This window comes from Diplotaxodon limnothrissa, linkage group LG9 (assembly GCF_057381915.1).
Source record: "Diplotaxodon limnothrissa isolate DT_005_m linkage group LG9, D_limnothrissa_male_GT1.1, whole genome shotgun sequence".
Lineage (NCBI taxonomy): Eukaryota > Metazoa > Chordata > Actinopteri > Cichliformes > Cichlidae > Diplotaxodon > Diplotaxodon limnothrissa.
Window position 1 is genome coordinate 18,577,697 of NC_140604.1, and position 24,904 is coordinate 18,602,600.

The 24,904-nt window shown below is 40.9% G+C and overlaps 2 protein-coding genes across 7 annotated transcripts in view; both read right to left on the bottom strand.

Moving 5' to 3' along the window:
* Positions 1-560: 560 nt before the first annotated feature.
* LOC146625421 (apolipoprotein D-like) lies at positions 561-2,030 on the bottom strand. The gene is made up of 4 exons (XM_085362063.1): positions 1,884-2,030; positions 1,662-1,792; positions 1,380-1,465; positions 561-793 (listed from the first exon to the last, which is right to left on the bottom strand). Exons 1-4 carry the CDS (start codon positions 1,992-1,994, stop codon positions 561-563), a joined length of 561 nt encoding a protein of 186 aa, XP_085218189.1. The 5' UTR covers positions 1,995-2,030.
* Positions 2,031-12,716: 10,686 nt separating this feature from the next.
* arhgap21a (Rho GTPase activating protein 21a) overlaps positions 12,717-24,904 on the bottom strand; it is a 102,652-nt gene continuing 90,464 nt past the window's right edge. For 4 of the 6 annotated variants that reach the window (XM_085362811.1, XM_085362810.1, XM_085362806.1 and 1 more), the window contains 11 exons: positions 23,655-23,719; positions 23,419-23,561; positions 22,407-22,549; positions 22,158-22,316; positions 21,782-21,860; positions 21,619-21,692; positions 21,416-21,505; positions 20,998-21,243; positions 19,912-20,017; positions 16,449-16,480; positions 12,717-15,074 (listed from right to left, as the gene is read on the bottom strand). In XM_085362811.1, the coding sequence (XP_085218937.1) occupies positions 13,389-15,074; positions 16,449-16,480; positions 19,912-20,017; positions 20,998-21,243; positions 21,416-21,505; positions 21,619-21,692; positions 21,782-21,860; positions 22,158-22,316; positions 22,407-22,549; positions 23,419-23,561; positions 23,655-23,719 (2,823 nt within the window). In that variant the 3' untranslated portion in view covers positions 12,717-13,388. The remainder of the gene's footprint in view (positions 15,075-16,448; positions 16,481-19,911; positions 20,018-20,997; positions 21,244-21,415; positions 21,506-21,618; positions 21,693-21,781; positions 21,861-22,157; positions 22,317-22,406; positions 22,550-23,418; positions 23,562-23,654; positions 23,720-24,904) is intronic. The other 2 variants (XM_085362808.1, XM_085362807.1) reach the window with 1 other exon arrangement.

Consider the following 24,904-nt stretch of genomic DNA (forward strand, 5'->3'; position numbering starts at 1 on the left):
CTATAAGTTTGTCTAACACTTCTGTCATCTTCCACATTAAATACCATCTAACCTTGTTGGCTTTTCACCTCCAAATAATCAGATAGTATTCGTCAGGCTTTTGTTTTTGCATTTTCTTAGTTTGTTGTTTTTTTTTGTCTTTGTCGGCCTAGAGACCGGTCAGTGAACCCCTAGCAACCAATTACAACGATCAGTTATAAAAATGTTCAGCAGAAGAATGAAAAGAGATGAAACAATTGAATAATGGATGTAACTTTAATTTATACAGAAGCTTTATAGTTTTTTAATTACCAAAAGTAGCTTGTTTCACTGATTATTGTAAGTAAATAAACATTGTTCTGTTAATCAAATAATATCTTAAATGAATACCTTAACATGCTGATATAGTACCAAATGAATATTTTAGATGTAACTTATCATTTAAGTGAAAAATGTACTAAAATTGTGACAAAATTCTCTGGCCCTAAAGAATTCAAAGGATTAAAAGGCCACAGAGTAATACAGGTAAACTGAGTAGTTTATATAAAATATTCAGGAAGGAAAACTCTATGTATTAGACCTCAGTTACACAATTCACAGTTATGATCTGTGTAGGTCATCTTGGAAGTGTTGATTCCTTCTTCATTCAGCAGCTTTTTAGCATAAGCCACAATTACGCAGGGCAAGGTGGGCGACCGTGAGAAAATCCAGGCGTAGTTGAAATGGAATCTCTTAAAGATGTCTGTGCAGGAGTACACTACAGAATAGGTGGTGTAGTCAGTCGACACAACCCAGTATGGAGAGTAGGGAAGAACTGGAAACCAAAAAAAAAAAAAATCAAAGATACTCAGACAAAAATGAACAAAACAATACAATTTTCCATTTAAAGTTGACAGGCTGTAAAGAGAGAGATTTCTTCAATACATATTGTACATTTCTATGTAGCCATATTTGCTCCTCTCTTTGGGCAGCATAGACTATAATACTTTGATTACATGACAACATTTTCAGAAAGATTTCATGTCAAATTTTTACTTATATAAGTGGCAGTATAATCTACATGATGATGATTTGGGCATTCATTAGGCTACAGTAAGAATAGTGATCACGTGTTTGGTGTCACGGTTTTTTAACGTAAATACTACTGTTAGCATGCTAACATACGAGCAGTGTTAGATTATTTATTCAACACCTTGTCCTAAAAAGTGCAAAAGTAAGCTTGTTATAGCCTAAACCAAGCAACAATTTCCAAAAGAAAAATTAAGCCAATACAGACATGCCATACAACTTTTAAGAGCCTGATCATCCTTATGAGAATAAAAGGCAAGCAAAAAAAAGAAAAGCAAAAACAGATAAAGAAAAACACTGTTATAAAAGAAGTTGATAAGATGGGTACTTACAAGATGTGAACTGGACTCCAAGCTTGGCTGGTTCTTTTGGTTCCATGACTTTGGCTGTCCCCTCTACAACCCACCTACCGCCATTCCTGAGACATACAAACATGTGCACAACATTATATATTAAAAGACTAATTATTTCCCAGAATTTTAAGTCTACCACACAGACAACACAGTGGTACGAGTCTCCTGATCTAATCTGCCACACCGGCAGACAGACAGAATAAGTTAAAGATAAATTTTGCCCTGCTGAATCAGCATATGGCCCAATCCTTCATCACTTACCGTACGTTTAACACCTGAGAGGTCAGTACTCGCACAGTCCCATCTTCCCTCATAGAATAGTTTGCCCGGACGCACTCTCCTATTGCAAAGTAAGCAGGCAGCTTCTCAATCTCGTACCACTCTCCCAGGTACTGTAAACAAAGACAAGCCATTAGTTCAAACTCTTTATATACCGAGTATACATAGACAGTAAACCAAAAATATTATGCTATTTGTGCTCACCGGTTCAAGGATGAAGTCAGATTGCACCTTTGGAGTAGGGCAGGGACCCCAGTGAAAAGTCTGAGCCGAGATCACAGGGACCAGCAGGAGGAGAAAGTAGACAGGAGACATGCTTCCTTCAGGAGATCGGGGAAGATTACTTGACGTTATGCTGCACGGGTGTGCCTAAAGCTCATCGTTTGTGTCCACTTTGTTATTAACAAGGTGGGGCTCATGTGCACGTCAGTACTGATTAGGCAACCCTTGTGGCACACCAATGAAACAAAAAAAAAATGTCACTCAACAAGTTTTCAGACAAAACACAACATCCTCGATTCTGACATGAAATAAGGGGAATCACTTTTTTTTTTTTTTTTTTTTAAGAGAAATGACAAACCCTTGTTGCTTGTGTATAGTGTAAGGGTTACAAAACACCCCACATTATTCTCAGACTTATTTTATGATGCGAGTTGCTGAATAATGTTTTTATGCCTGTAGTCGTTTAAGTAATGACTTGAAGGTAATGTGCAATGTTAGGAATCTCTTCATCTCTCTGTGTGGGCTTTCAATCTTTGCAGAAAAATCACACAATGCTACACCTGTTCTTCTGGTTTCACACGAAACCTTTCAAGGTTCTCCTTATGTTCAGCATTATGTAAATAACAAAGCTCAAAATATTTAAATCGGAATTTCAGGTTAGAAGGAAAGAAAAACTGAATTGGTAGCTGCTCTACTAAGCCTACCTCCCACTCTCAACACACCATTCTCAAGCTTAGGATTAAGCCTATAGAGCTCACTACTCTTCTTCACCTTTTCACCCCTCTGCAACCTACTGATCTCATCTGAATATCTCCTCCTTTGACAAAAACAAAGAACTGCATTCTCTGCCTTGTTAAGTTCTTTTACAGAGAGAAATCCTTTAGCAGCATGGTCCTTGACAGTTTGCAACTCTCTTTTAAGATTTTCCTCAAGATTTTCTTTAGTCACGCTAGACGCAAAGCTCTCTTTCAGCCGTTTCCTCTTTTTACTAAGTTCCTGCAGCAAATCTTTGAATCTAAGAATCCATGCAACCATCTTTTTCAGACGAGTCCACGAAGAAAAATAATTAACTTCATCGCACCATCTTTGTATTCATTTGCATCAACAGCATTAACTAAAACGCCCATTTTAATCTCTGGATCATTTGAAGAGATCTTTCCAAAAATCAAGGTTCACTGGCCAATTAATTTCTGGTTGAGCAAGAAACTTTGGCCCTGACAACCAGGAATCATCCATTTTTACCTGATTGCACCTAAAAGGTAAACCAATGGTGTAATGACCATCAACCAACTTAACAGAATCCATCATTGACTTCATAAACTGCTGATCTTCTCTAGACAAAGCAAATTGCTCATCCTGAATACATTCTGGAAAATCAGCCTTCATTTGACGTTCCCACAGCTCATCCAATCTTGCCACGGAAATCCTATTGACACTCACATCAAAAATGTCAGTCTTACAATCCTCTCTGAGAGGACCATTCACCGTCCAACCCAGCATAGTTTTTACTGCACAGGGACCTCCATCCTGACTTCTAACAACATCCCATGGCTCTAAAGCCTTGGGCACATTAGTCCCGATCAACAGGTCTACCCCGGAATTTATCTCCAGTATCTTAATATGGCGCAAATGTGGCCATCTATCGAGATCTTCCTGTCGGGGAATATTACATTGATGAACAGGCATGCTTTTCTGAGTAAATAAGTCAGGCAAGTCACAGTAGTGATCTAAATCCAAACCAGCTACTTCCAAATCTGAAACAACATAACTACTGACCATTTTCTCCTGACCCATTGTCTGCAAAAGAATGCCAGTTTTCCTTCCTGAAAGATTCAGCCTATTCATGAGCCCTTCAGTACAAAATGAAGCTGAGCTCCCAGGATCTAGAAAAGCATAGGTTATCAGTGACTGATTACCTTTCTTGGCCTTCACTCTAACTGGTATTATGGACAGAGCACTATTTTGCTCACCGGCCCCAGTAACACCACTGCTTTGCACAGCACATGAAGGACCTTCATCTGGTGGTTCTCACCCTCCTATAGTTTGCACTGAAACACTTTCCCTCTGCTTGGAGTGGATATGTAAGAGTGTGGGGTGTTTCTGTTTACAGACTTTACACAAGAGACGTTTCCTACAGTCCTTGCTTCTGTGCCCAATGCGCAGACAACCAAAACACACACCATTCTCTTTCAAAAAAGATAATCTTTCACAGTGCAACTTTCTTTCAAATGAAGGACACAAATCCAACATATGCCCTGCTCCACAAAACAAGCAAACCTTGGTCACAACTGAACCACTCTCTCGCCTCAATACTGGCTCAATCTTCCACCTTGGCCACAGTAGTAGCAAAACTACTCCGCTTAGCCTTAGGGTAAAACTGAGACTTACCATTCCTAGCCTCTTTTCTGATGGCTGTCAGAGGATCCTGTATATCTCCAAACAATGGGTCACTTGTGATCTTAACTTGCCTTTCGACAAACTCAACATCGCAAAAAACCACTTTACGTTGAAACCTCTCCTGCAGATCGCAGACAACATTCCTCCACTTATCCCTGAGCTTATAAGGTAACTTTTTTTATACCTGCTTGCATATTAGCAGAGACATCCAACTCATGCAAGGACTCAACGTCTCCCATTGCATTACAACATTGCCTTAATAAAAACCCATATTCCTGCAAAGCCTTCACATCATCAGATTTTATAGGTGGCCATTTACTGACCCTTTCAATGTAGGCAGCAGCAATTTTCAGCGAATTGCCAAAGTTCTCCTGGAGCAAAGATTTAGCTTTAGCATATCCATACTCAGCAGGGATATACTGACAGCTTCTGACCATTTCTCTTGGATGGCCTCTAGTATATTGCTCGAGAACATATAAACAATCCTTAGCACTGTGAGCTTGACTCTCCACCATGTGCTCAAAAGCTCTCATAAATGTTTGATATTGCAAAGGATCACCATCAAATAACTGAATGTCACGCCTTGGTAGCAAAAACAGAGACTGCTGCTCAGCCAATAAACTTGTAATTTCATTTTGTTTCTTCAAAACTGACTAGATGATCATGACCCTCACCAACTTGCATTGTATGTGTAAGAGGTTTTGATTGTGCGTGAGACTGCGACATCATCTGAGTAGTTGAAACTGCACCTGGAAATACTTGATATAACTTCGCCTCTGACTGTTCCAACAAAACGACCTTAGGCTGAGAAATATTCTTAACCTTGGGCCTCACATCCAATACATGTGCTTGATGATCACTTTCATCAACACCCTGATATGGTCGCTCTGGTAACACAGTATTGAACGTCGGAGCATTAGGATTTAAAATGCCTAAACGCCCCTGCTCTCGTTCTAAATACAAATTCATTCCATCAGATTTACCATTAACAGCACTTGAGACTCGGGACATTTCAGAAGCTTTTAAAACATTCACCTTTGCTGCTGAGGCTGCTATTTCAGTTTCTAAGTCAAGCAGCTCCTTTCTTTTCTTAAGCTGTATTTGTTCTTCCAAAGCATGCTTTTCTTTCAATAACCTCTGTCGAACAAGAAGGGCAGCCATGTCAGCTTCTGCCATTATGCGTGCTGACAAGGCAGATGAAACCATTGAGCCACTGAGTGATGATTTACTTTTCCTACAACTTCTGCTTGCAACATTAGAGATGCTATCACTTTGATTAACATCATCTATCGCAGCACCTTTACCAACATTCCCGGCGTGCCTAGAAGCACCAGAACCATTTCCAGCAGGTAATACATCAGAAGACTCAACACCAGGTGGATTTAAATGTGGCAAATCAAGCTCAGACACCTGATTTCTACTCTGCAGGTTTCCCTTTGCATCATGAAGCCATTTCTTTATCTCTTCCATAAACTCAGTATTATGTGCTCGCACACTTCTAAACCAAGCAGTTTGTTTTTCTTGCTCTTATTGAGGAAGCAAAGGAAGCAAGGTTTCATGCAGACGAGTTGCCTCATTAAGCAACACAGACAAATTCTCTGAGCCTGAACAGTGGAAACATTATCTTCAGATTGCTTTAATTCTTTAATAACCTTTATGACCTTTTTAATTTTATTAATCTTAGTGGGATGTTCTGTTTGAAGTCTTTCAATCTGATTCGCCAAAGCCTTAGCAGTCGGTTTCGGCTATCTTTTTTTCCATCCACATCACCACATTGTATTAATTGGTGTGTCTCCATTTTTTTCACAACATTACAAAATCCAAACGCTGAACTGCACCTATGCCACACAGCCTCATTCCAACACATCAACTTGATGACATTCCCTTCAATAAACCTTGGACACACACAATTAACAGGAGAAATATCCCCCTCTGCCTATTAAACCTAACTCACTCAACCTAGTCTTCCGTACATACTAGCGGTGGGTATTTATGTACCTCCATACCGTCAGCTGTGAGGAAGACAAACTGTCTTAAACACAAACTGCGGCGGTACTCCCAAGCCAATGGCTTCAGCCGCCTGATGCACAATAACTAGAAAGCAAATCAGTACAACGCCTTGTGCAGCTGTACTGCTAAAACCTAACAGGGGAATATGACTCCTGACAGAAATCTATTTTGTGTAGCCAAAGGCTTAATCTAAAAGCTGCGTGGACAAAGGCAACAGCAAACTATCATCAATAAAACTCATCTATATATGGTAAATGGCCTGTATTTATATAGCGCTTTACTAGTCCCTATGGACCCCAAAGCGCTTTACATATCCAGTCATCCACACACATACATTGTAGTCACAGCCACCCTGGGGCGCACTGACAGAGGCGAGGCTGTCGGACACTGGCGCCACCGGGCCCTCTGACCACCACCAGTAGGCAACGGGTGAAGTGTCTTGCCCAAGGACACAACGACAGAGACTGTCCAAGCCGGGGCTCGAACCGGCAACCTTCCGATTACAAGGCGAACTCCCAACTCTTGAGCCACGATCGCCCAGTATATAAACAATCTAATAAAACCTAAAAACACTTTCTGTTGACAATTTGTTGCGGCTCCTCCAACCGCGGCAGGCTAAACATGAGGACACAGATGACGCGCAACAATAAAGGCATAAAATACACTTCTGTACCATTTGCTCCTTTTATTCCACATGCAACTGTCCAATATATAAATCAGCACATGGGATTAACTATTAAACAAATGCACAGATTGCACAAACAAATAACTGCAACTCAACAATAACTGCACTAATTACAATGCCAACTTACAATTTGGCCTATGGCATCAATTAGTGCACAAATATACATAAACCATCAAGTTCCAGTGAAAATACATCAAAATCATTCAAGCTGCGGGCAACAGAAAGTTTTGCTTCATGCTCACCCTGCCTTTCTGCTCATCATCAGGTGCCGTGAACAGGTGAGTGCAACCACATTTATCATCTACCACACCCATGAGACATGCCCCACACCCCTGCACTTCTTCTTCAGTCAAGTTTAACGGCAGCTTGCATCCAAGACGGGTGTGTATGGCTACGTTCACACTGCAGGCGAAAGCGCATCAAATCCGATTTTTTGGACCCTATGCGACCCATATCCGATCATGGTATGACAGTGTGAACGTAGCCTATCCGAGACTGTAGATTACAAAACCGTTCTGACCCACACTCCTTTCCAGAAGGTGGTGGTAAATGCACCTAAAAGTTGTTTGCCAACCGCCATTAAAATGTAGAAGAAGAAGCTTGCATCCAAAACTGTTGCATTACTGCCATCTCCTGGCTGTTAACCATCCGTCACTCCTGAATCCTCAGATCCTCTTGATGAGACCAGTACTTCTCAAAAAACGAAAAGCCACCACTTTCCCTTCACCATGACTTAACTTATTAACCACTTGTTCAAATGTAAGTTCCCTTCCACCACTCATTTCACCCCACATCACCCTCCTGTGACTTACATACTTCCTACAACTAAGGAGTACATGCTCAACTGTCTCCATATCAGTGCACCCATCACACAACCCAGTCGGATGTTTCCCTATCTGAAAAAGAGTACCATTTAAAAAGCAGTGGCCCGTTCGTATTCGACTGATAACAACCTCCTCACGTCTCTGCAATCCGCTACTCCTCTTAGCTTCTATTGTGTTTTGCACCCTATATAAATGTCTCCCTTTTGTTTCATTATCCCATGCCATTTGCCATAAGTTCCGACTTTCTGCCCAAACTACACTTTTCCCTTCAGATTTTGACAATGGTAACTGTACATCTATGTCGACTCTTTTAACAGCTGCTTTTGCCAACCTATCTGCCAACCTATAGTACTGATTGAATAACACTGCAAACAGCCGGGCCCCAGGTTTATAAGATATAAAGCAACAGACGAAGAGATATATGTGAACACTTGACCAAAACTATTGAGCCTAGATTATAAAACCTTTGTGTACACAGCTAGCTAACAGGTGGTACAATCTACACCTATTATTGAAAACTCTCATGATGTAAACAGCTGCACTAGCTGACATGTTTTAAAGCATATTCTTATGATAATTATTCTTATTGGTAATTGGTTTTGGCTTAAATGGCTGACATCTACTACCAATAATTTTATCCTACAAAGGGAGCTTATGCAGGTGAGCACAGTGTCTTGTGATTTACGGGATGAATCAGTTTGAAAATTCTGAACCCATGTTGTCGAAATCACTGTGATTTTACTTTCCACAATAATTAGCTAACACGACATAACACACTTTTCAGCTTTCATTTATTTTGAAACTGTGTTGTTGTTGTTTTTTAGATCTGGAATGTAAAAATGTTTGTCTGTTTAAATGTGCTGTGGGCTGTAAATTACACCATCATGAAGATCACCACAAAAGGGTTCAGCAATTTTTCACAGTGTATGATTGAGGTTTATTTATTTATTTATTTATTTAACAGAATTTAGTGGGCTACATATTGAACTTCTCAATATTCCCCTGAGCTGACTTCTTCCCAATGTGGAGGAGTGGCAGCTTCACTCCACTCAATCTAGGCCAAAGAGCCTAATAATCTCTCAAGTGTAATGAAAATTTCAACCACATGGAGGCAGTATTCTACTAGTATGTGTGCTTGATTTTTACAAGAACTGGGTTTGCTTAAATAAAGCAGGAATGTGTCATGTAAGAGTCAGGGTTGAATGTTACCCTGACTTAATGTGGTTTAAAAACAGAAAGTAGTATTAGTGAGAGTCCAGCCAATGTCAGGTTCAGGGTATTGTTTTAACACAAAACAGCATGGCTGTTTTTAGTAGTTTAAAAGCTTTCAAAGTTAAGTAAATGTTTTAAACATGATTGTTTTGTAAAAAGAATTTAACTTTCAATGGTAGACACCATGTATACACAATACTTGCTTTTTTGTAATTGTTTGCATTGTTTTACTTTATTTTACTTGAGAAAATCTCTGCTGCTCGGTGTTTTAGTTTCGGACAGCAAACAGGTTGTTTGTCGCACCTGTTACACCTGTTCTTCTGGTGTCACGTAACAAATTCCTGTGGGACTCAGGTGCTGCTTCTTCTCAGTGCTATGTAACAAGAATGCAAATATTTGAAATATATCCAAAGACGGGATTCCATAATATTATTAAAGAAAAATCACAATAAACTCTCATCTAAGACAACGGACGGTTAAACCAACGAGAAGAAAAGAAGATCAAACCGTAGAAAATAATCTTTTGTTTTGTTATCTAAAAATTGAATAAACAAAACAAAACCAAAAAAAAAAAACCTTGCCAAATAAACGCATGCCATCTTCCACTTTCAGATAGGTGCTCTTTTCGTTTCGTTTATTAAAGTAAATAACTCTGTCTTACCTGAGCGGTGCACAGGCGTCAGGTCAGGTGGAGGCTTGCATAAAGTGAATGTCTCCAGCTCTACGGAAAAACACGCCTTTACGTTACGTCACGCGAAGCAGAGCTTTATGTGCGCTTTATGTGGAAGGACCGTGACAATTGTGCATCTTGGTTCATGGTTATTGCAGCTTTTGATGATTTGGTGCAATGACAGGGCAAGGCTCAGTCTTTTGCAAAACATACAATCAATAATAATAAAGCAAAATATGCTAATTGCCTTGCTGTGTCAGTGTAGTAAAGGATCCATTCAGACCCCACAGGGTTGATGTTGTCAGCTCTGATTCACTTTTATGTATTTTGAATTGTTCAACACGCTTATGTATGCTGATTACGGAAGTGTGAGGCTGATTGGTATGTCACCCAGAAACAGGAAGTATAGAGTTGCCATGGATACCATGAGTACTGCCGTACTGTGATGGGAAACGACATTTAATAAGCCATTATTTATTTATTTATTTATTTGTTGTTTTTCCATAACTTGTGTATCTGCAAATATACACATTCTGTATTTTTCATATGAAAGAAACTATACTGTGGTGGGGCTTGCTAATTTCTTGTTTTTGATTTATGTATGTTATGTTTTGTTTTACTTCATATGTTTATATGTTTCATATGTTGTTTGTTTAATTTAAGACAAAAAAAAAAATTAAATGAATGAGAGGTAAAACTTGAGGGGGTAGGGACAAATAAGTAAATACTTCAGCCTACTCCTTTTCAAACAAATAATGGAATGATATTTTGTAATGATTGTGAAGGCACATGTTTGAAATGTTTGAAATAAAAATGAACTGAACTGAACTGAACTATTTATAACACATATCAAGAAATGAGCGAGATTTGTGTCATTTGTATCTGCGTCCTAAACTCCAGCCTTCTAATTCTAGGTTTAAAAAAAGAAGAAAGGAAAAAAAAAACAATCGCGAGGCATTAGAGTAAATATAGTGAATGAAAATGTCCTTCATAATGAAAACAAACTCCATCTCACTCTAGTAAAAAATTAGTAAAATAAAAAAAGAAATTCTTCAGGAGCAGTTTAATCCTCTAAACCAGTTTTCATGCTGTATTTGTTAATATAACTTTATTCTGATTTTAACCACAACTAGCAAAGTAAGACAGGGTAACGACACCCATTCAAACCTTTACTCTGATCAGCTCTGATCATTACAAAAGCAGAGAGCTAAGTAGTATCTGTCATATTCTGGGTTATGTTAGTGCCTACATTGAGCCGTGGGGTATTGTGGATTTACGCCATATGATATGCTTTTGCGGCAGGGCTGTCTAGTAGTTTATTCCTAGCTGTCGTACCCGTTATTGTGTTGTTCTAAGTGATGGATGCTGAGCTGCTGATAAGGAAAGCTACCGAGTGGTCATTCTACAGTATCCTTTGCGTTTTCATTTATTCATTTAGCTCTTCTGGTGTTTTACTTGTTGAAATTCATGCTCCGCGAACAGCTTCACTTTCCAAATTAGTTCTTCCCAACTAATAATGATGGACCAGAAAAGAAAGTAGTTCTTTTCAGAAGAAAAAATAGAAAAATCAAAAAAATTAAAATTCATCAGATCCTTTTGGTTTACTGTGCAACTTATCCTACAATTTCATTCTGTTTTATTCTGTAGGATTAAGTCATATAAAAGAGTCGAGAATAAAAATATAAAAATATACATTCCTATTTTTAAAAGATACAATCTTTAATATGATAATTCATGTTGCTAATTATTTAACTGAATTTCAGCATACGTCTCAGGTTTTCTGCATTTTTAAGAAAAGTTACTGTAGTTAATGAAAGCAATCTGTCAGCATGGCTCTTTGACATTTAATATTTTGAATCAATTTATAAAACTACAGGAAAAAGTTGGTGGAAAAACAGGAACTTTTCTCTTTACTAAATTACTTTTGTTTAGTATGAGTGGCCAATGATGAGGTCTTCATCAGTAGGAAAAGTTGTAAAACCCTCCTTCCCGTTTTCCAAAGCCTTTCTTTCTGTGGGCTGCTTCTGGACCCCGAGCCTCTGGTTTGCCACCCTAATTATGACTTTTGTTATAAAACAGGAAAATCTACAAACTTTGGCTGTAAATTACAAGAGCAGTAAGTTTTTTGTGTCAGTTATTTGTAATTTGTTTATTTCTGCAACTATTTATGCTTCATATTATTTGCAGCACATGACCTGATCTCAGATTTCTATTTAAACTTCTTGGAATGAGGCAGAATTTTATATCTTGAAGGCATCAAAATTAAGAAACATTTGTCTACGATCCCTGTCAGTTTCACCCCATCTGTTTAAAGCAGGAAAGTAAGCCAAGAGATCATTGTATATTCCTGAGCTTTGAAGCTGGTGTTGCATTACAACAGCTGTCATGATTGTTGTGATTTAAATCAGGCTGTTGTAATATTTCAACGTGATGCAAGCATACAAATCTGAAGAGCAACACAATGCTTTGATAAAAACATATGCGATTTATTGTAATAAATATATTTGTTTGGACAAAAAAAAAATCTGGTCTATTATTCTTCCCAGATGTTTTCTGAGAATAACAACAATGACGCCAAAGAGACGAGGGTCTAAATAAAGGTTATTTATTTCCAGTGTTTGTTGAGGGGAGGATGTGGTGTTGCGCCCATGTTTTTCTGTAAACACGGGCGAGATGTTCACTCTTCAGCAAACATTGTCTCATGCAGTTTCAAACATTTTTTTTTTCTCCCAGCTTTTTAAAGCACCCGTTCAATTTTTACTGCAAAACCCGGGGGGGGGGGGGGGGGGGGGGGTGGAAAACTGAAATAAAACTATAATGAAACATTACCGCGATAAAAATCCGATGTTGCTCCGATGCTGCTGTGAGTTTAACTAAAAACAGGATAAAATCTGGAATGCCTGTGAGGTTAAAAGAAAAAAACAACCCTCCTTGTGTTTCCAACCATCCATAAAAACAGTTTAAAAACAAAACAAATAAAAGAGGCACTTTTTTTTCGTATGTAAAAACTCACTTTTTGGACTATACCTTCACAAAACTACTGTACCAAGCATTACATACTGTAGTATCAGCTTTTATTACTGTTTTCTCAGTCTTTTATTTCATAAAACTATAATAATCCCCCAGTTCCTCAAGCTAATATCTGGCTGTTGTGAGTGTGCTGTGAAAATACAAAATAAAACGACAAGAAACATAAAAAGAAAAAAATAAACTTCCCACAGCACTCAGCTCAGAAAGCAGCCCTCAGTTACTTCCACGTACTTCAAGTACAGCCGAGAAAAACACAGACATGCCGTTTTGAAAAAGACATTATTGTCACAAGCAACTCATGTTAGTCCAAAAAGTGTAATACATTCTTCATACCGCTCCAAAGAGGAAGAACTGAGTCATGATTCCTTATTAAAAAAAACTCTTGCACCTGCTTTCCTCAGTAATACTCGAGTTGACCCTTATATTTGTCATCGTGTCCTATTAAAGTCAGATTCTTGCACTCGTTGGGTTCGATCTTACAGGAGAAAAGTCTGTGTTAGACATCTCTTCAGTCGAATTCCAGTAACAATCATAATAAGTATGTACAGTAGATACATAAAGTATACTTTGTAGAAAAAATATTGTGCAGTAACCTCAGCTAAAATACCCACATTCATACACGTACACATTCATCCCGGTTTTGTTTTTTGTTTTCCATTTCACAGATACTGGTAGAACCGTGAGCGGACAACTTGCGCTCCAGAGAGTTTGTGTGGGTGAGCGTCGTCCCCTAAGGAGCCTTTGTTTTTGCTTTGCAGCCCTCTGCCGTTAATGTGCTCCCCGGCTGGAGGCTGAGCCCCAGGGGAATCCGAAGGCGGTGGAGGTGGAGGTCTTTCGGGAGGTCTTTCTTCATGCACTTCTGCGTGATCATCCTCAGGCACCGCTTTGGGCGCAACCTCGACGCTTGGCTCGGAGCCTCTGCTTTGCTCCCTCGCAATCCAGTCTCGAATGGATAAGTCCTGAGAGGAGCATCTAGGCCTCAGGGGGTCTAGAGCTGAGAGTTCAGCCGCCTGGTCCACCCCACCCTGCTCCCGCCAGTCGTTGATGATTGCCAGCTCTGCGAAGTCTCTCTGCCCGCCCATGGTGTGCCTCCGTCGGATGTTCTTTTTCTTACTGCGACCGTCGGGAGATCGGTTCTTCTGAGTAAACATGTCATCAGCGGACGTTCGTAGCCTAAACTTGAGCCTCTCTGTGATCTTAAGGTGCCAGGCTGGTTCGGATCGCTCTGACTCACTGCGCGAAGAAGAGCTGAGGCTGCTCGTGGATCGGCCCTTTTTCATCACCTCCAGGACTCGAGACAACCGGCTGGAAGACTCCGCCCTGCCCTCGCTTCGCTCCCCGCTGCCAGCAGCCCCTTCGACTGATGATTCACTGTCTGTTTTCTGTTTCAGGGACCACCTTCTTGAGAGGGTATCGCACTCGATCATGCGGTGTGTTGGGAAGAGCCGCCGTGCTTCCAGTTTTGGTGAGGTGCCCCCTTCGATAGCACTGCCCCCTTTGGCCTCTGCCTTTTCTTGACTTTGCGCTGGGCAGGGTGTGGACTGGCTGCTGCCGCCGCCTGGAGCAAAAACTGGAAAGTCGCTCTCGCTGTCTGTCTCCATCGGTCGTCCCTCGCTGATGAGCTCACTGCGCTCATCATCTGCCTCCTCGCCACCCTGCAGCTCTGGACTCAGCACGCTTGATTCCGCTCCAGTCAGGAACGTGATAGAGGAGGTGGTGGAGTAGTCAGAGGTGATAGAGCTCACCTCTGCGCCAGCGGACGCCCCCGCACCTGCTCCCAGAGCGGCTCCTGCTGGCAGGTCAGGGGACACTCCCGCAATCCACTTTTTCGGTCTGGATCGTGGCACTGATGCTCCAGAGCTCATGGTCCCAAGGTCTGAGGTGTTTTCATCAAGCTGGGACGGAGGGTCTGACAATGAGGATTTTCCCTGAGGAGCTGTTTGGTAGCTGATGTTGGGAGAGTTGGAAATCTTTGGGGAAGGTAAAGGTGAAGGCGAGGAGCGTCTGGGGGTAATCTTCTCCCTCAGGAATAAAGAGTTTCGGTGCTCTCTCTTAGCTTTAGGTGTGAGCTCCACTGTCCTCCCGTTCTCCTTCCTCTCTTCTGTCCGTGCTTGCTGCTTCGTGCTGGGTTTGGTGTTAGGGCTGGGACGAGTCTCGCCCTGTGCCTCGGTCTGCTGGTTTGGCTTCTGGCCAAGGATTTCCTTCTTGAGGAATACAGAATCCAGATCATCGTCTGAGCTGCTAGGCTGCGGCTTCTCCCTTGACTTCTTTCTTTTGCGGCTGGCTACAGCAAAGATGGAGGAGACCAGGAGGTCTCTGCTGCACTGATCCTTCCCTGAGGAACCCTGCACAGAGGAGAGGGGAACAGAAAGAGAGAGCACAAGAAGAACAAAATGAGCACTGCTGAATCTAAGAAACACAAAAGACGACACAGAAACTTTTAACCCCAACCCCTTTCCTCAAGTCTGTACTCCACCTGTTCCCATGAAGCACCAGACAAACAAGTAGACAGAAAGAGGGACATTAGCAGCATCATAAACAGGGAGCACAGTACTGATTCATGCTGGCTTTAAAGCAGAAGCAGAAGCAGCAGCACAGCATGAACTGAAGCGCGGCTGAAGCTGAAGAGAACAGCAGTGCAATGATGGAAAGCATCTGCCTTTTTTTCCCTCCTACATCCTAACAAGCTGTTGAACACTCCCAAGTTCCTCAGCCACAAGTTTTTAATCCAGGGTGTCCCCGAGAAGGACTTCATGAAAGACTTGATGCACAGCAGCCTTTATGGCTCCAACTCGCTGACCATCTAACCATGGAAATTGTTTCGTTTTCACTGTGGATGTGAGGGTCAAATAATGTGTGGTCACAGCACTGAGAATACACAATGGGCCTCAATCACTTGTATGTCCAGACAAATATTCTGAATTACCATCAGATTCATAGTGAACTTTTTTGTTATTCACCAGGACAAAGATTTTCCCAGAAACTACTGAGAAATCAATGAAGTTGCTGTAAAACGGAACACTTGCAAAATGCAAAAAAGGAAGACTTTGGTGAATGAAAGCCGGAAGCGGCACACCTCCTCCTCGGGTAAACTGAGAGAGCTGGGCTGCAATAACAGATGTGGAGCCCTTTGAACCACAACTAGAAGAAAATGAAAGAAGCAGGTGGAGGACAGGGACCACGTGATCTTTTAATTTTTGTGAATGAGGCCCAGTGTGTAGCAACAGATGAGTGAAAACTGTTCACAGTGAGGTCTGTGGGTGTTTTGAAGTACAAAATCCCTGCACCCTGTGACAGCAATCGTGCATGTTTTCAAACGCCAAACAAATTTTGTGGTCAGTCATTTGTTTAAGTTTTGTGTTTACAATCTTTCTTTCTGATCCTCTGGTATTTAACACCAAATTATCTTTTTAACGTTCCTTATTTTTTGACAGGCTGTCTTTGAACCATAAAACAAAGTCCAGCATCACATCTGTCTCTTAATGAGAACATTGCAGATGTTGCTGTTTAACTTCTTATATGTATTCTAGTAGTGTTGTGAGTACCACAAATTAGTCTTTTTCACTGTTCAGGAATAAGGCAGAAAATCAGAACAAGTAAACAAGATGCTGCTATAAATTAAATTAGGTGAAAATGCCTTCAGCAGTAAGTTTATATCATCTGTTCTCTTCCTACCTCCTCTCATCTCACACCATCAGACACTGGAGACACACACTCACCTTTGATTTAGCCGAGTCACTAGTTGGGGAATCTGTAGGTAAAAGAGAAAAAGAGAGACACGTTAGATGATTTAACAACACAGGTGAGCACACAGAGGGGGTTAAACGTGTGGAAATGAGTGTGACAGGAAACAAAGGAGGAGAAAGAACCATGTTGATGAGAAGAAGCATGATGAAAAACACGAGACCGATGAGAGGTGAGAGCAAACACAAGCGGACAACAGGCCATGCTGCACACGGGGACAGATGAGCTCAGCGTTACACTCAGGTCCACGTCTGTATGTGTGACATGTGACATGACATGTGACATGACATTGTTTCCTAATTAAGTGTAGACCAGAGGGTGTCAGAAAACCCACAGAAGATGCTGACGGCTATTTCCATCAAAGCTCATCTTGGTGATTCTGAGTGCAACTTTTGCAACGAACAGCAGCGGGGCAGATGACGTGCCATGCAACACGAGGATGGTGATCGATTTGTTATCCAGGAATGAAACCGTGGTCCTGTGGTAGCATTTTCTGATAGAAAAAAAAATTGGTAGTGGCCACATATGAGGATTTCTCCTGATACTTTCAACAATTTCTTGGGCTGCACTGTAAGAATTATGAACAAATGCTTCTGTTGTAATTGTCACTGCAAGTGTCAACCTCTCACGTGTCTTAATCTCTGTGGTTTGTGCTACTTTTCAGATCATCCAACTAGGTTTTAAAAAGTTTCTTTAGGTTAAGAAACACTTGAGTTTACTATCATTTTCAAAGCCATGAAGAGGTGAAACTCTCCAAAAAGCATGTAATTTGTTACTGTAGATGACCCAGTTCATATCATTCACATGCTAGAATATCAGCTAGGAGCACTGCACATTAATGTTGATTGCATCCTGATGACACAGTAACTGCTAGCTAGCTACAACCCATAGACTGTATATAAAAAATGCAAGAGCCACCAAAAAGGCTTCTATTACCTGTACTTTTAAAATAGCAAGCACAGACTGAAATTGCTTCTTTAAAAAGTCAGTGTTCAGCTGATGTTCATACAGTAAATTATGATTTCATGTAGCGTAAAATGGACAATAGAGTCTGGCTTCATTTTGACTGACTGGTCACTATTTTATGAATGGGCAGTATTTTCAGTTCCTCAGTGAGATCCAAACCTCTCGTCATGTCAAGTTTAAGGTGAAAGTCTAAATTCCCAGTTCATGTTTTACACAGAACCTTAAAAGTCAACAGAAGCGGTTGCTTCCATCTTTTACATACAGTCTATGATAAAACCACAGTATATAGAGATTTTGGAGACACGTCGTCATAGCTTCTTTTTTCTGACTAAGATTCGTTTGCCAGAAAGGAAATAAACACATAATAAACAAAGTTGCAAATAATTTGAATGATCTGAATATTCTTTTTCTGATTTTCCAGATATTGCAATAATGTTGTCATGAAGCTTTTTAGCACAAATATTTGTACAGTGACAATCTAATGATGTGACAGCCCTTTTCCTAGCCATGTTTTTTTGTAACTGTCAACCTTATTTTAAAAAAAGCCTAAAATTAAACTTCAGTATTAAAATAACAAATATGGTTTAAGCTTCTAACTGGAGATCAATGTCACCGATCCATTTCTGTCAAAACAGGTTGATACCAAATTTGCCAATGAAGCAGTGTGAGATGATATGAGGTCTCAGACACATTGACACAGTGATGACAAAAAACATCTATGGAAGAAACCAAATAAAGAAAAAAAGAAATGAAGGTGACGGGGGGGTCACAGAGGGGCTAGCTATATGAGAAGAGAGGACACTACATGAGAATGAGTGTGTCAGCAAGGAAAACCTATAATCAGTCCTCACCTGCTCTGCAATCTGTCACTCATAGCATCCCTTAGCTAAAATTTGTGTTTGTGTGACATAGCCAAGCCCCCCTATACACCCCTTACAATACAGATGGAGGCACAATATGCAGGTGCACACTGACCAGTGACGTAGAAACCGTACCATGCTATCTCTCCTGTTGGCAAGCTTGCGAGACAGTGAGGAGAGACAGCGGAGAGCCTTTCAGACAGTAGCACCGGCCTGTGTTAGGTATACTCTGATAGAAAACCGGACACCGTACAGTACCGTGTTGCCGCTTCGCTTCCCCTTTTCATCAAGCTTTCTTTGATTAACTTTTTTGTTTGTTTGTTTGTTTTGTTTTCTTCTCTCTCTTTGGCATTTCTTAATAGAGCTGCGGGTTCCTGCAGACTAGGCAGCTACACTGCGGGCAACAATCCTCCTTCTTCCTACAGTTCCAGCTGTCCATCACAGACATTATAGAGTCCATCAGTGACATCATGGTGTGATAGACTCCTCCCACTTGGCCTGTGTCAAGATCAGTATGTGTGAATGCTGGGAAAGCCGTTAGGACACCCGACAGAGCCTCACTAGAGACAGAGGAATCAGAGGTCGCCTTTTACTGTAAAAACATCTAGTTCTGACGTGCCAAAGAACATGCCGTATTAGTGCAACAGTAGGCAGGAAAAAGAGGGGGAAATGGGGGTACCAAAAAGGGCAGAAGGTTGTTTAAAAAGAACTGCTTAAAAGGCTAGCATATACCGAAAAGGAGGAATAGATTTTAAAGCAAATGAAGGAGGGAGGCAATTTTTTGCATCCTTTTGGGGATGCAAATAAATTGCCCACTGAATCCCACACAGGGATTTGGACCGGCCTGTTCTCATATCGGGGCTGTCAGATAATGCCGTTTTGTCAAAGCTGCTGGCGTGTCTCAGCAGAAGGTGTCCTTTCGCAGTAGCGTGCATAACACGCCGGGTTATAGAATCAACGAATGGATCTTTAAAGAGGTGTAAACTTAACCAAGGAATAAATATTAAGACAATCCATGATTTTTCCCTGTGCACAAAACTTGGAATAAATTGGAATAAAGATGTTTTTTTACCAGGTGAGCTACGTGGGGTTTCATTTACAGAAGTTAAGTTCTTGAAATGGTCAGAATTAAGATGAAAATTCAGACTTTTGTTATGTAATATGTGGCCCCCAAAAGCCCAGTTTGAGGTAATAAAAAGTCTTCTAAGCTCAAAACAGGATGCGAACCACAGTGGCATCAACCACAATAATCGTGCTGTTAAGCTTGTAATTTCTGACACTGCCACCCTTACCGATGTCCTAATTCCTAACACCTAATAAGTTTACAGAACTGCAAAAGCAGGGCCAAAAGACACCTGACAAAAGGGCATTATGTAACGTCCCAGAATGAGAATTCATTGTTTGGACTCAGTGTTAGCCATTCTTCCTAATGGCAACAGCCAAAGGAGCAAAAGGGGAAGCTTGGCCTGGGGAAGAAGCAGCATCATCAACATTTGTTTCTAATCTTAAACACAACCGGTCCCTCCCAGCTTTGACCACAGTGCTCAGCGGTGAAAGGGTAGAGAAAGGTTAACCCACCACAGAGTTGGCCTGTCAAAATGCAGCGTGTTACCTGATACTTCACCCTGCGATGTGCCCGTACGGCCGATGTTGGTGAGCAGGTGATCGATGTTGGGGAGGGGCTGAGACTCCACTGCACTCTCCTCCTGGGACACAGTCTGAAAGGAGGAAGGAGAAGTTAATGATTTGATTTGGGTATCTTTCATCATAAAAGGTAAAACAGTTTTTTGCTGGTTTGTTAATTTTCTTCATTCAACGTCCAATCAAAAAGCAGGTCAACTTCATAGCAATGTTCAGTGAATGCAGCTCGGTGTTGGGCACCTCATTCTTCCATTAACTTTGCTGTTGTAACTGTGAACTATCCTTTGAAAGAACACATACTTGGGTGCTGCATAAGTTAGTTGAAACCAATTTTCAAACATGTACTCTGAACAACATCAGGAGTCTAAAGCTGTCCTTTCTCACATGTAGCACACAGCACATGGGAAATACTCAGAAACACCACAAGGGACAGTGGTGTTGCTACTAGAGTGTTTTAGTTGGGGTAGGAAGCATTGCTGCAGTTGTACTGTTACTTCTTTCACACTGATGAGGTTCCACATTTCAACCAATAGGAGAACGAAGCATTACAAAGATGAAAGTGTTTCTTTTAGGAAAATCATGGTGGGCAGATTCTGCAGGATGCAACTGAAAATCACATCCAGTAGCCACAGAATGGCACCAGCAATTTGTTGGTGGTGGAAGAAAAAAAAAAAACACTAAAATTTTGTCCTACCACTTTTTGCTTTTCTATTTGATTTAGCAGCACCCACAAACCCTCCTTTCCCTTGCAGTCTGCCTCTTTTCTTCGCCTTTGGAAAACCTCTAAGCAATAAATACCGTGGCTGAGCCACGTCCATCTGGTTTTATGTTACTTCCCTCCTTCCTAACAGAGCTGGGTAGTAACACCAATCATGTTTTTGAACCGCAATGTTTTTGTTTTCACTGAGTAAAAACTGATCAATGCTTTCGAACTGATTCAGTGTTTTTTCTCTTTGCCATCTACATTTTTTTTGCCAACTCCCTTCACCAAAACTGCCTTTTTTGTTTTAGTATTTAGAGAAGAAAACAATGTTATTGTAGTAACGTCTGTACCCACCACTGGCTCTCCATTTCCATCTTCAGTGAAGAACCAATCGTACTGCAAGACACGAAATAAACGTGAGAAAATAAAAATTTGTGTGCATGTTTGAATCAGTGACCCAACACTGAAACTCACATTTTGAATGAGGGTCTCCACTATCTTGTACTGGTCGGGCATGTGCGTCACCATATGGGTCATGTTGTCCTCGGTGGTGCGCACCAGAGTTGGGCCGAACACGATGGCCAGGTTCCTCGGTTCCATCTGACATTTTTTTTTAAAAAAGTTGTTTTTTTCTTTTTTTTGTTTGTCTCCAAACTGAGTAACTCAGAACAGAGGGGTCTACATAATTGTATAATAAGACTATAAATTACACTACAGACAAGAACAAAAATATGTAAACAACAAAAGCAACAATGACAACAACAACAAATACCTTATTTTTCTCAGAGTTGTCAGCCACAGTTTTCAGGTGAGCTGAGAGGAACTTGAGGGTCTCGTAATGATGAGCCGGTAACTCGTGAAGCTGTAAGGAAAAGAGAAATTACACAAAACACAAATTGAATGTCTGACATCTTAGTTTCTTGCATTTTGTGTAATTTTAATGAGGTTAAATGTTACAAAACGACTTCTACTCACCAGTCTCTTCAGCACTTTGAGTCTCTCCACTGGGTCCTCTATCCTGTTGGCCTCTATAAAATCTGAGTACCTCTCTGCAGGACGAAAAAAGAAGACGTAAAAGTACTTTTACAGATGACAGTTCTCCTTTTTAACCACTAGATGGCAAGAAGAATCAACTTACCATTGGTGAACAGGGGCTCGGGGAGTTTCCGAAAGAAGGACTTGAGTAAACTACTGATCACATTGAGGTCCCTCCATTTCTGTACAAAAACACAATTAATTTAGCAAAAGGCTCATTTGGGAAAACAAGTATGATGGTTTTCTACAGCTTCCACTGCTGCTGCATAATGTTTGTGATCCAGAAATACAAGCTTACCCAGCTTCTGCAATAAATAGATATTACATTTTAAAGATTTACCCATCACTGGCCAGAGTACAAAGATGTAGAAAAGAGACCTGTCAGTCTGCAGCTTTTAAAAATACTTCAGGCCATTAGGGAAACGCACTTCAAGGAGAGTTTAATTAAAGCAGCAGCAGATCAATGAAAGGACACTCACATCGTCTTGGATGTCGATATCATTCATGCCCTTGTTATTGAGCTCCTCCTGCATGTTGGAGATCGCAGCATTGTTTCCAGGAACTCTGTAAATGCCCGTGTACTCCAGCCCCCTCTCTTCCACCAGCTTACAGCAAACCTCCACAATCAGAGGCACAAACTGGAACACAGAGGAATGAGGACCGTGTTTTAAAAGGCCCATTCCAGAGCAGAACATTGGGTTTGTGCACTGAATAAAACCAGCCCGAACCTTGTTGGTCTGTGCAGGAGGACAGTCGTCCAGTCTCACTCCAAACGTGACTCCAGGAGATGGCTTCTTCTCGAAAGGTTTCCTCATCAGTCCTGGGATGCCCTTTCGCCATGTCCCTTTATCCTTGGGAGGGCTGGTGTCATCTGCACACACAGGACAACACACAGGATACCGTGAATAGTAGCTTCTAATTACAACATGTCTGAGAAGGATAAGTTAAGGATATGTAGTAAAATCCAATAACTCCTTTTATATGATTGATGTTTAGCTACTGTGTGTAAATCCTGAGCACTTCTGCTTTTATTCTTATCTGGATCCAAATGCTGTCAAATACAGGATTTATTAAGCACAGAATGGATTCGACTGTCAGGATTATTGTGATGCTCCAGATATGAATACAGAACTATACTGACTGTTTTCTTGCAGTCTTCTTGCCACTCTAATACGTTTTGTACTGCTAAGCTGAGCAGTTTCTGGCACAAGGTGCAACAATCTTCAAGTTTATTACCTTTAACAGGCACGAATCAAGCTCTACGGGTGTTGTACTTGAGGCACAGCTCATTGAACGTGTACTTACTTGCATTAAAGTAACATTAACTGTAAAACAATGAGTTATTACTTCCAGAAGTGATACCCTCCATCGTCATCATCAAAACACCTTCAACGCACTGTGCAGTTTGCTCTGTGAGCATTTATGATTCATTTCCTTTAACCATTTGTACCCCTTTAAAAACAGCCTGTAAGAGTTTAACTACAAAGCATTGTATTAACCATATAGTCACGCTGCCTGATCTAAATATGTAAAGGCTGCATAAAGCAGAGGCACCGTGTACTCAAAATGAAAACCAGTGATCAAACTGCCAGCCTTCTGATTTGTAGATGACCTGCTCTGCCTCCTGAGCCACAGCCACCCCAGTAAATGTTTATATACTACTTTTACATAACAAATGAAGGAAGCATTAGTAATTAATTTTATTATTTATCAGATATAAAATGTTCTTCCTTTTCATACCTTTGTGCATGTTCTTCCTCTCCTGCTCAGCTTTGGGTGAGTGTGGGCTTGTTGCTTTGGTCTCTCCTTTCCCTCCCAGCAGCGTCTGCCTTAGCGACTGGCGTGAAGTTCTGGGAGACGGCTCCGTCTTGCTGCCAGTCGGGCTGCATGAGACATGGACACGAAACTTTCAGAGCTTTCCCATGAGCTATGAGACACCTCCCTTCCCCGCTCACCTGCTTTCATGTCACCCTTACCTCATCAAGGTGTTGTACTCTTTGATCTTCCTGCTGATGAGGTCGTGGCTAGTAAAGTCGGCATTCTAAAAAAAGGGAAGACGGAAAAAACGACAGGGCGTGATATGAGACGTGATAACAAATGTTTATGGGAATCTGGTGCAATTGTGCCCTTCAGCCCGGCCTTACAGACTATGACAGATCGTTATATAACCTGCAGCTCTCAGGTGTCACAGGGAGGACTGTTAGAACAAAACATTTGGCTGGTTAGGTCCTCAAAAGAGTTTATATTTCAAATACGGGAAGATGCACCTACTTTGTTCTTCATTTCATCTCCAAAATGTCACAAAACATTCCAAAAAGTTTCATCCAACCAAAACTCAAAGAGATTCAGTTTATTCAGTTTTAGTCACATAAATGTTACCCAGAAGTCCAGAAAAAGAAATGAACACAACGAGTCCTGCTGACAGAACTCTGCAGATGAACACACAAATTCAGCTATTTTATTGTCCCTGTGCAACTGAAATGTAACTGTGTCATCCTTAACTGTCACATTTATTTTGAAATCCCGCATATTTAAAACAAATAATTAGAACTAGAATAAGCACCATAATAAACACCATGGAGTCGCAAGCTAGCATACTCCTAGTCCTGATCCCAAGCTCGGATAAATGGGAGGATTGCGTCACGAAGAGCAACCAGAATAAAATCTGTGCCAAATCAAATATGCGGCTCTATCCACTGAGGCGACCCCCTGGGAAATAAGGGAGCAGCCGACAGTACCAAGAATCACATGAATGTTTACAATCGAAAGAACGCGGAAAGAGCACAATTGAGGAAACAAGTAAATACAAATTTGAAGAAAAACTAACTGGTGTGGGGAGTTTTGATGAAACGCCATGCAGAAATTCTGCATTTATGTAGCAAAGATCGTCGCTGCCTCAGTGGCTTTTAGAAAGCCCCTAATTATTAGAAAATATCAATAACTGAGCGGAAAATTAGAGCAGCACTGTATGTGAGAGAAGAGGGTGGCTTATGGATCGCTAATTTGATATTTTCCATTAATATTTTAATTCGATAACTTGAGTAAAAATATTCCAACAGCTCATCTGTTTAAGAAGAAAGTTGTAAATCTTTGTTTAGATTAGAGCTGTACAACACATGTTCTCGCTGAATCTGGAAGCTGTTTTCTGTGCTAAACATTATGAATTTTGTCCGTCTTTTACAGGAATCAAATTCCCGTTTATCTGCTTTTTAAACCCCAGTGTACT